The 12,049-nt window shown below is 34.1% G+C and overlaps 2 protein-coding genes across 3 annotated transcripts; one reads left to right on the forward strand and one right to left on the reverse strand.

The window, feature by feature from the left end:
- The first annotated feature begins 2,547 nt into the window (after window positions 1–2,547).
- Window positions 2,548–4,171, forward strand: LOC141618598 (small heat shock protein, chloroplastic-like). The gene is made up of 2 exons (XM_074435699.1): window positions 2,548–2,931; window positions 3,670–4,171. Exons 1-2 carry the CDS (start codon window positions 2,643–2,645, stop codon window positions 3,978–3,980), a joined length of 600 nt encoding a protein of 199 aa, XP_074291800.1. The 5' UTR covers window positions 2,548–2,642; the 3' UTR covers window positions 3,981–4,171.
- A 336-nt stretch (window positions 4,172–4,507) lies between these two features.
- LOC141618597 (polyadenylate-binding protein-interacting protein 12-like) lies at window positions 4,508–10,026 on the reverse strand. 2 transcript variants are annotated; one of them, XM_074435698.1, is made up of 11 exons: window positions 9,678–10,026; window positions 8,937–9,579; window positions 8,723–8,833; window positions 8,575–8,619; window positions 8,412–8,484; window positions 8,182–8,294; window positions 8,011–8,070; window positions 7,862–7,909; window positions 7,713–7,781; window positions 5,209–5,270; window positions 4,508–4,923 (listed from the first exon to the last, which is right to left on the reverse strand). In XM_074435698.1, the coding sequence occupies exons 2-11, from the start codon at window positions 9,507–9,509 to the stop codon at window positions 4,863–4,865; spliced, it is 1,215 nt and encodes a 404-aa protein (XP_074291799.1). In that variant the 5' UTR covers window positions 9,510–9,579; window positions 9,678–10,026; the 3' UTR covers window positions 4,508–4,862. The 2 variants fall into 2 exon arrangements, with proteins under 2 accessions (XP_074291799.1, XP_074291798.1); XM_074435697.1 differs by having other exon boundaries at window positions 8,723–8,851; window positions 9,678–9,980.
- Between the last annotated feature and the right edge of the window lie 2,023 nt (window positions 10,027–12,049).

Below are 12,049 nucleotides of genomic sequence, written 5' to 3' on the forward strand. Positions count from 1 at the left end.
GATGAAATCGTAATTTATACTTCGTATAACTGTGTAAGATTATAATACCTCATCTTAACATAACACTTTAATAAAATAAATCCATCTTTTATCCGCTAGCTTCTTGAATTTTGATGCGAGAATACAAACTAAAAATGTATGAGACCATAAGTGGGGGAAAATAAATACGATAACTTGAACTATTACGAATTTCTATGGATAATTTTATTAAAATATATTTGGTGTACTTATATTAGGATAATTTTATTAAAATTTGTTTTAAATAATAAGAAATCTACTTTTATTATGATAATTTTTTTTTTTTTTTTTTTGAAATCTACCCTTATTAGGATTTCTGAAAAGGTTGGACTCTCTAATATCGCTCGAAAAGTTTCTGCTTTATATATATGTATTGATTACAAACTAGTTTAGATCCCGTGCAATATATGCACGGTATTTATAAAATTTTACTTTAGTGTACTCCGCATTATTTATGAATTTTAAATTAACAATTCACTTATTTTTTATGTTTTTCATCACTTTATTTTGATTTGAGCGATAAAAATTAAAATTGTAAAAAGTCATGAAATGAGTATTTTAATGAGAAAATTGTTGATTAGCACCTTTTATAAACCACTTTTTGAAAATTACAGCCTTATATAATTTTTTTGAAAATTACATCCAAAATTTTACTTTTCTTCTAAAATTGCACCACGACCATGTTTCCGGTGAAATTTGTTAAAATGTGACCGAAATGCCCTTGCTTAATTGTTTGCCTACTTACCCAGATTATATCAATTTACCACTCATTTCTTTCACTTATTACCTCTCATTTAATCTAAATCTCATCTAAACCCATCTTCCTCAATATTTATCTCTAAAATTATCCCCAAATTACTCGCTAATTTGTACTGTAATTCATTCCTCTACCGTAATTCATTCTCCATTGTCAAAAAAGGTTCCAGAGTTAGGATTCATACACAGTTGTTTACTTTAATTTTATCTTTATTTTGTTGTTGTTAATGTCACTACAAATTTCTGGGTTTTCCCCCAATTTGTTGTTTTTCAAATGATTGAAGCGAATTTTTAGGGTTTGGTCAAATTCCCCAATTCAGGTTTTGATCTTAAATTCCTTTTTTAATGCATGTGATTGTATTAGATATTGGTATGAATTTGTAGGGGCTTCCTACTTTGAAGAACCCTAATTAATTTCAATTTGGGGGAAAATTGATTTAGAAGGTATAAAAGAGAAATGAAGAATGTAAATAAGGTAGAATAAAATTTCGTATAAAATGAAAATATGGTAGAATTCAATTTCGTATAAAAAAGAGCAAATGGAAATAGGGTTGAATTGAGTTAGAATGATTAATTAGGAATATTGTTGAACTTTGATGAGGAATTAGAGAGATGAAGAAGTTGTCAAAATCTCATGAAGGAGATGAAGATCAAGGGAATAGAAAGGAGGAAGGTAAGAGCATTTTGGTCATAAAAGATGAATTTAAGTGACAAAAATTCAATTTGGAGTCAATTGTCCACCGGAGTTAAAGTTTTGGCTGTAATTTCTCATCAGAAGTAAAATTTTGGATGTAATTTTCAAAAAAAATTATATAAGGCTGTAATTTTCGAAAAGTGGTTTATAAAAGGCTGTAATCAACAATTTTCTCTATTTTAATAAAAGTTTTCTTTTAACCGAGAAATTAATGATGTTATTTTTAGATTTTTTTTTTTTTTGATGACGAGGGGGTTGAGTCCCCCCCGGGCCCATGCATTCCCGCACCACCACATGGACCATGTAAGCCACCCCCTTCGGGGGCTGCAGTGGCCAAGTGATCATCGCCCCAGCTGGTAGTCGAACCTGAGACCTCTCAACTTCTGCATTTCTGCAAGTTTCAAGGTTTAACCCAGCTACCACTGAACTAACACCACTTGGTTTTTTTAGAATATTTTTACTATTAACATTTTTTGTGCAACTTCTTATCATTAAAAGTCAGTGAATTTTCATCGTACAATTATTTTTAAAAAAAAATATACAGTTTTTTATATCATATAATAATGAAGATAAATTTATGTAGAATGTGAAATAATATAGAATGTTAAATATTAAATTTATTAAAAGATTGTGCCATTAATCAATCACCTACCATACCTATATTATATGATAAAAATACTACGCTTTATATTAGGAAATATGGTTTAGGCGAAAAAAATGAGAGTTTCACCTATTCTTTTACAGTAGTAAATAATAAAGGATTCGCTCGAATACAGTTTCTAGAACGAACCAAACAATCCCAGTTAGACGAAGAATCTAATCTCACTTTATTAAAAAAAATCACATATATTATAGTTCTTACAATGTACTCTACGGAATAACATTGAGAATCAAATTGTTTCAAAAAAAAACATTGAGAATCAAATGTAAAGTGTATAATGTGTGAGTTTGGGTATCTAGAAAACCCACAAGACAAGTGAGCCTTTACCAATATACAAAGCAATGTATAGAGGCTTCTCTGTCAACTAACCACAAATATTAAGGACAATAATTCCTCTATAAATGAACTACAATTTTAAAGAACCTATATACCTCATTAAAAATTTGTAGCACCTTCCTCCATTTGCTTATTAATTGTTTCTTAAATTTGTTTACATTTTGTAACTTGTTAAAAATGGCAAGCAATGTACTCACCTGCTCAGCATTACCTCTTTTATCAAACAAGGCCGCATCAAACCCAGCACAAATGAGGCTAGCCCCACAATGCATCGTACACCGAAGCGCAACACCATTGAAGACGACACCGTCTTCTAAGGTGTCGTCATTGGTGGTAAGAGCTCAGGCGGATGAAGGTGGATTGAGCCCTATTGATCCTCTTATGCGGAAGGACCTTGCCTATGTTGATCCTCTACTTCAATTACACCGCAACAAAACTGTTGCTATGATTGATACCTCTCCTTATAGTATGTTTAACCTTCCATCTTTACATTTTTTATAATTCCATTTTTCGTTTATTTTTTAGCGTAAAGGGAGTCACAATTAGGGTGAGCAAAAATATACGATACGGTTTTATAATACGGATACGATACGGTATACGGTTTGAGTTATACGGATTTCCGTATATACGATACGAAAATTCGTATATACGATACGGTTTTATAAAAACCGTACCGTATCCGGGTCGGGCAAAAACGAAACCGTATATACGGTTTATGACACGGTTTGAAGTTTTTGTATAAAAAAAATTAAAAAAATGCAAAGTTCCTCTTTCAACTCCACTCTTATAATGTTTTTTATGACTTTTTTACTAACTTATCTCAATAAACAAAAATCAGCCCTTTATAAGAAGTGGTCATATTAGAGGTAATTATTAGCTCTTGAATAATTACAATGTTTAATTGGGCATTTGTCACCAAACCGTATCCGTATATACGGATTCCGTATACACGGTTTTTCCGGGTACCCGAAAACCGTATATTCCTGCTAAACCGTATCGGATCCGAATAGTGATTTTTGCGATTTTTTAAACCGTATACACGATACGGTTTTGAAAACCGTATCGGGTACACGGTTTTGCTCACCCCTACTCACAATGGCAGTTTTGATACTGATAGCTTCAAACCTGAACACGAATATTATAGTTCTATGACTTGGTAGTTGAGTATATGTTAAAATCTGCAATGTTGATTGTTTTGTCGCAGTGAGGACTCCCTGGAACACTATCGAGGATGAAGATGAGATCAGGATGTCATTCGACATGCCGGGCCTGACAGCATCGGGAATCGACGTGGACGTGGTGAACAATTTACTGATGATAAAGAGTACAGAAGGAATTGATGTCTTTGGAAGAAAGATTCACAACCAATTTGATTGCACTCTTCAGCTGCCTTTCAATTGCGCCAAGGACGAGACGAGGGCCGTGCTTAAGAACGGCATTCTCTACATTTCTATGCCTAAAATCACCAAAGCTGAGCACATGAAATACATCCATGTTCCTGTTAGAGAAATCTAACTCTTTTCTTTCCGTTCTTATATGAATGTCGAGTCACTCTGAACTATCGTGTTACACTATATTAATAGGCCGTGCATTCCATATTCCTGTCGAGTTTTGTTACCGCCCTTTCCGATGAGTAGGAAAGTAGGGTACAAATCTCAAAACTAAATGAAATCGTCAATATAATGGTCATATTACCTATAGCCAATCATTATAACGGCAACTGGTGTAGTTTTCATTGTGGTCGACAAACCGATGACCCCTAAATCCACCTTGTAGATCCAAAAAAACAGCACAGATAAACCAGTAGGTCTCCTATAAAACCGTCTCATGGTAAGAGCACACAAATAAATGCTATGTATGCACATATTTGAATAGCCCGTGAGTGCTATCGCAAGGTGAGACGGTCTTAAAAGAGATTTTGTGCAGATAAACAGAGAGATGCTTATCTCTTAGGTTCCGCCCCATAGAAGGGTGAGAGGGACTTGGTCACAGTTTAAAGCTCAAGTCTATTCTAAGAAATTCAATCACAGAAGAAAAAATAATGAACACAGGAAAAACCCGACAGTATCTCATCTGTGGGCATAAATAATGTCAAGAAAACATCCTCAAAGGTTTAAAGTTGAACATAGTGTGCAACAGAAATTAACTCGTACTACAGTTAACTCGAAGATTTGCCTCCAAGCTCCTCTATGTTCAATTGAACAGAACCTCCTTCCTAAGCGGAAGGGCTTAAACATACTTGCTATAAGTCATACAGGATACTGGGCCCAAGATAACGAAACGATTTAACATTAAAGACGCCACAAGTACCTTCATACTATTCTGTGTCCCTCTATATATATATAAATATGTAGATAATCAGCGTTCAGCAGCCACTCGAATGTCGGTGGTGGTTGCTCACTGCGATGGTGAGCGTGGAGTAGCACGAGGGCGAACAGGTGTCTTTGACGGGCTCACCCTGTGCAAAAAGTCGTACGATTATAATCACGTGTTAGAAAACTATTACTCTCTACCTATCTATTTTTATAGTCCCCATTGACTTCCGTCATCAAAAGATCGATATTTTCTCTGATCATATAATAGTTCAATAGTCTGTTTTGATGTTTTACAGTCTGCCTCTAAATATTTTTAGAGAAAATAATTGTCAAAGTTGCAATCATTTAACCACTAAAGCAAAGTGAAGACGATAAACTAGGAATTGGGTATTACAAAAAAAATGACTCATTGTCGCCAAGTAACTGACCTGATAGGCAGGGTTCCCAGAACCGCACCACTACAATTAAGGGCAGAAATTGCACTTTCAGCCTGACAGAATATATACCATTCAAAACAGAGGTTAGTATATAGAAAAAACAGTGATAATATAATTACATAACCATCTTCAATTACAGCATTACTCCAGTGCCTCAAGGGCTCCCATAAATGGCAGGGTAACGGGATTGAACGTACATAACCTTACACCTTTCATGACACAAAAGGCTATTTCTGTAGATTACCCATAACAAAGAATTTTTCGTGAATTGCATACAAGGACTTATAGTTTAGTGAGTCATTTTGCTTTCTTCTGTCATAGTCCAAAACCAAAGAGTAGCGAGTCTTTGGCACAGTTCTATGGTCAGCAATCAGCATGCATATTCTAAGCAGACCGATAGACTGAAAAAACTGCAACAGGATAAGGGAGAGTGGGAGACTACTCTCAAATAACCAGGAAATCCTTCACTTCTTTACAAAAATTAAAGAATCTTCAGACGGGAGAAATGAGCAATATGCAATTGCTTCAATTACTAATCAGTTTTGCTACCAGTTAAAGCTTCTTATGTAACTATTCAAAATCCAACCCCAAAAATCATCTAAGGAAGTAGTTCTATGGTCAGCATACCATTTAATTCTCAGTTAACCCTTAGAAGTTTGAACGACAGAACGAGATGGCGTTCTAGCAATCAGCATGTATATACTTATATTAACAATTCAATCAAATCAAGCCTTTATCCACTAAAGTGTGTTAAACTTAGCAACACGAAGTTCGACGGGAGACATCTAAATGCCATTAGAGCAGCTCAAATCCAAGTTTATAAGGAGGACCATAGAGGACAACCAAAGACCAACAAAGAAGGATATCAGCATGAAGGATTTCTGCATGAAGTGAGATTGCCTCGTATGTTTTAACTTTCAGCCAAGGCAAGGTGGAAAAAAACTGAAGTCCCAGGGACTTCGGTACTGATAGAAGCTTCTAATGATCAAATGTCTCATCAATCCCTTCCTCCACCAGTCCGACATATCACAGAAATAAAAATCTGGTTTGTGATTTCTGTTAATAAAATCCGATAGATATAATAGAAATGACATGACTAAGCAAGCAGCTCACTTCAAAATTTTACGTCATCCCCTATCCATCCAACTGATTTTACAATAGAAAGGGATTTTGACTGGATTGAGAACCGGAGATGCAACAAACTACTCAATCCTAGTGCAGGCTAGACGCCTACAAAGACTAATCTGCAAACATAGGCGGAAGCCTGTAACATTTCAAGTTATTCTTATAGCTGACAAATGTTGACCAGCCTCAAAAACCAGACCTGAGCCTAACCCGTAATAAGTAGTGCTTTAGGAATTTGACACATTTAAGAATATGAGTTGGGTATACCCTACCCAATTAATAACTGGAATGCGGGTCAAAACATCAACCAGAAATTGGCCTGACCTGACACACTTAATTAAGCAGGTCACTCATGAGTGGGCCAATTATGCTCGATGTAATGGGGCACTGTTGCGGCCTTTAGAGCTATTTGATGCCACTTTCTAGGAACAAATTATAACTAATCCAACGAAACCAATGTGGCGTTGACGTCTTGTCAGACTTGTGAAATTTGATTGTTAAGTTAAATTTGTCAACCTGAACAGTCTTAACCATTCAACAATAGATAAGGTTGGGTCACAAATTTCAACAGAGAGAATAAACAAACAGAGAGATTGGATTGAGGGACAACCCCATTCATTACTAATCCAACTTGAAAATGACCCAACCCACTGCCATCGTGAGTTATTCACACAGATGACCAGGATGTCATCACCACGAATAATTGATAAAATAAGATAATACGAGATAGAATGTGTTATACCATCACAAGGTTTAAGCACCAATATGGGCAAAGAAGATATACGACCATAACAACCTAAAGATGAATAAGCATTAAATTTATATGTAATGCATAAAAAGATAAGAGTAGACCCCTATTCCACCAAGAGAACAGTAAGTTTCCACAGTTGGAGGTATGCTAAGAAAAAGGACTTAGAAGGCCATAGTGGAAACATGACATGCAGAGTAATCGGGGAACCACTAAAATCAACCAGGGACTAGATGACTAAGCACAAGAACTGCAGTACGCATCATAAATATATTCAATGGAATATGACTACCAGTTACACTGACTAGTTGAATTGAGGGCTGTGTTTAGGGAAGGGCGAAAAGGAGGGAAAGGAAGGGGGAATGGAAAGAGGGACTTCTCCCTCCAAATCTCTTCTTTGTAAAAGGGATTATAATTTGCCTTGTATAAGGGAAGCGGAGGAACATCCTCCGTCCCGTCTGAATCCTTTCACCTCCAATTTGCTAAACAAAGAAACGATATTGTCTCCCCCAAATCCCTTCCCTTCATTTCCCTCCAAATTCCCCTATCCAAACAAAGGGGGAAGTCCCACACTCACAATCAGAAAGAATTCAAGAAATTAAAAATAAAGATTAAAGATTACCATAACAAACTCAACAAAAGCAATACGCGTTGAATGATGATAATCCCCAAGCATCCTCAAGCGGTAAACCTGGAAAGCCGTACTCTTTTAAAAGCTGTGTTTAAAAAGTTGACTAGAGATAAATATTAGATTGTGGGAAGATTACACACCTCTCCGCAAAATGTTTCAAAGAACAATTTCAGGTCTGCTTGAGTAATCTGCATTAATATACCGTTAGAGACGCCAAAAAGAACAAGTCCACAGACCGAACAAATGGATCAGCATACACATAGGTAATAAATGAATGGCAATGTGATACCTTTTTATCTATGTTGGTACAATAAACAGTTCTTGCACACATTTCCCTCTCGTCTTCAGACTGCAGAAAGTAGCATCATTTGTTAGATTAATATAACTAGGGTTTAATCAGAATTTAGAGCAAAGCTGAAACTAGCACAAAAACAGAGAATGAGTGTTGAACCCAACTCACCCTGGGCAAGAAAGTGGGATTAACAGGAGCAATGGCAGTCTTTGAAGGTAGCACTCTAACCGGGTAAAACCCGAGCATGGTACCCGACAGAATTAAAGCATTCTTAGCAGCCTCTGCCGAAAACCAATAACCAAATGCCAAACAAACCATTAGCATGACTCTAAAACAAAAACACCTTCTCCTACAAATCAAAACCAGAGTAACGGAACCTTGATAGCCAAATTCAGTACCTTCATTAGTAAACTCCACGAATGCAAAGCGAAGTACAGAGTTTGGATCACCACAAACACGGCAATCAACAACCTACATCACCACACTCAATGATACAAACTCAGAAACGCGCACAGACTTATCCACCCTAATAACACAAATATAAACTCGGTTTCCATTTACCTGTCCACAGTTGATAAATAGAGACGCAAGCTGCTCTTCAGTAACCTAAATTCACCATTTCACAAACATATAACTACATATCCACACCTCAAATTCGACAAATTCCACATATATGCAACAATCAAAATTCAGCGTAACTGTTGATTACCTGCTGATCAATATCAGAAACATAAACAGTTCGTCGAATTATCTCCTCCCTTTGAGCCATACTAGTCCTGCTATTCATCCTCCTTTTACCATTACCATAACCGTTCTTCTTCTGCCCAATCAAACCATCCTATACACAATTCAGATCACATAAAACACGAACCAAAACAAATTAACAATTCAATCAATCAATCAATCAAATCATAATTAATTACCCTTCTTCCAGTGTATCCATTCACATTGCCAGCAACATTAACATTAGGCTGAATTACATAATTATTAACATAACCAAACCCATTCATACTTCCATTATTCGACAATGAAGGCGGTAAAAACTCCTTCGCCATAGGGTTTAATTTCGATAATTTCTCCTCTAAATCCCTAATCTCCTCCTTAAACCCCTCACCTCCATCCTTCTCCATCGTTTCGCCACGAACCTTCTCAACATCAACATCATCATCATCATCAAAACTATCAGCTTTCTTAACATTGTTAATTACTCCATTTTCAGTCAAAACATGATTATCATTATTATTAATTTTCTCCTTAATCACATCAATTCCGTCACTCTTCTCCTCCACAACAACGTCGCCATTAACGCCATTGTTATTGAGTGTCTTCAAGCTCAAGTTTTGATCCTTCACCACAATTTTCTCGCCATTGATGTTTCCGTTTCCGTTTCCGTTTCCAATTCCGTGTCCGTTTCCGTTAGATCGATCAAGATCAGTTGTTTCGAAGTGTTGTTCAGTCGAAGCGACGCCGTTTTCAGCCACAGCCATGATCGCCATCACCAAACACTTCTTCTTCTTCACTCACACAAAATCACAAAAAAAACTCAAGTTTTTTTCACAAATTCTCCTGAAAATCAACGATCAAATCAACAATTAATCATCAAACAAACAACTAAAAAAACAACAAATTTTAACACAAATTATTAAAACAAAATCGAAATGTACCTGAATTAAAAACGAATCAACGATCGTGAATAATTGAAACAAAAAGTCGAATTGAACTGAATTAATGAATGAAAATAAAAAGTGCGATTAAATTAAAAGAATAAATAAAATAAAATAAAAAAGGTGAAATAGATAAAGATGAAGAAAGAAAGAAAGAAAGAAAGAAAGAAAGAAAGAAAGAGAAGTAGACGATAAAAAGGGTGTGATGGTGTGTAATGAAGTGGTTGTTGATGATGTTATAGGATTTTACAGAGAGAGAGAGAGAAGAAAAAGGTTACAGAAATTCGGAGGAATCTGTTTGTTGAAACTTGAAAGTCTTTTATTTCTAGTATAGTAACAAGAATTGGTCAGGTGTCTGACTGTGTCTCTATGTCTACCAACAATTACACGTATTACTACTAATTTACTTCCTATTAAGTTGTTTACTTGTACTTAAATTGATGAGATTAGATTAGGATCAGGATTAAGATTAGGATTAAGATTAGGATTGTCTCGCTATTTTTATTTTATGTTACGTAATTCATGAATAATGAAAGACCGGTTTGTTGTTTATCATGGTTGAGTTGTACACGATTTGAGCTAGTTTGTGGAGAAAGTTTAGCTTAAACTCGTTCAAGTTGAGTTTAAGATTAGAATGACTCGAATTAAAAGTTTTTTTGGGGTCAATCTTTTGGTGTAATTTTGATATTTTTTTAATTGTAATTATTTTAAATGGTATGTTATCTTAATATTTATAATTATATTAAATTATATTCTACTCCGTATTAATTTCTATTTATAAGAAAAATTAAAGAGTGAAAAAATGAAAATCAATACATATAATAACAAATCGATCTCGCTTCGAGCGTTCCAAGTTGTTCTCGAGCTTCAATTTTTTAAGATCGAAGAGTTCTGAGCTTTATCTCAGATAGTCAAGGTATTTGAGAGCGTTTGTCTTCTTTTGTGTCTAGCTATTTTCTCATTTTAAGTTTTTAACACATGATTTAGCTAATTATATTACAAGATTTTTTTAATGATTATAGATGATATATCGTGAGAAAAGACCTATAAATGATCATTTTATGTCAATTCGCATCGTGGCAACATTTTAAAGATTCCAATATTATCTTATCCAAAATATATTCTATGCTTTCCTTTTATTTACTGCAAGTGGATTAAGTCTTTTGTAAAACCATTTTATAATAAAACATTGTAAAATAATCTACTCTGTACAAAATACCTTGATGTTCTTCACACCCAAACACGACAAAGCAGTGAAAGTTATTTTATTGAGATTAGTTAAGTAAAATAACCGGAGTATTACTTTACAATAACAAATAATTTGTGAAACCAATCTATATAAGAATTGTCCTGTAAATGTAGGTGAAATTAAGCTTGAGGTTTAGAATAACGGTTTTCTTTAACACGTTAATAAGCTGAATATGGAAAGATTCACAATATATTCTCATGTGAAATGTAAGTATAAATTTACCTTTGTCAAAATTAGTGAGAATATCTATCTATATATATATTAATCTTCTAACTTTACCGTTTACATGGCATCATATAATTTCACCAAATATGACATGTATTTTTTTGGGTAAATAAGAGCATCTTAAACCAGAAAATTGATATACTGCAAAATTCTTTCCTAATTTAATGACATTGATTGTGTATATTAATTACGTTGTATGATATCAAACTTTTAATAAATTTAGATTTTATTTAAGGAAAAAACGTTATTCTAACAAAAAATAAAAATTATTCTATTCCTAAATAAGATCTCTTTGAACCCACTATATAAAAAAGTCGATGTAAAATAAAAATACCTTTTTCTTTTTCTGGGAATAAATACATGTAATAAAATATTTTTTTTAAAGTTACTTTTGTTGTTTGGAGATGACCAACCCTAATTAATATTGTCAAATAAATGCCTTTTATTTTATTGAAATTATGATTCACCAGGCAAATCACGGCTATTATGATCACTTTAAATTAATTTTAGGTGCATTAAATACATATCTTTCATTAATCGTTTTATATAAGGTTGAGCTCACATGCCGTATGGAGTTGGAAGACCTGTCAAACCGGTCGGACGAGTGGGAACTTAAGCCACATCATACTGGTCGGGTTAGAATACAGGTCGGGTAGGATTATGGTCAAAATATGGCGCCTTTTTTTAACCCTATTTTTAAATCGAGAAAATATTTTTTTAAAAAAATTAAAACATATTTAATATTAATATTTAAATCATAATAAATAGTTATAGAAGTATTAATTATATTGTCACAATTATAGAAATTAAGTTATTTTAATTATTATTTATTATTAAGTTACAAAAATTTATAATATTATTTTTTTAAATTTTTTTATGTAACTAAAAGTATAAAAAC

The sequence above is a fragment of the Silene latifolia genome, chromosome X (genome assembly GCF_048544455.1).
Source record: "Silene latifolia isolate original U9 population chromosome X, ASM4854445v1, whole genome shotgun sequence".
Classification (NCBI taxonomy): Eukaryota; Viridiplantae; Streptophyta; class Magnoliopsida; order Caryophyllales; family Caryophyllaceae; genus Silene; species Silene latifolia.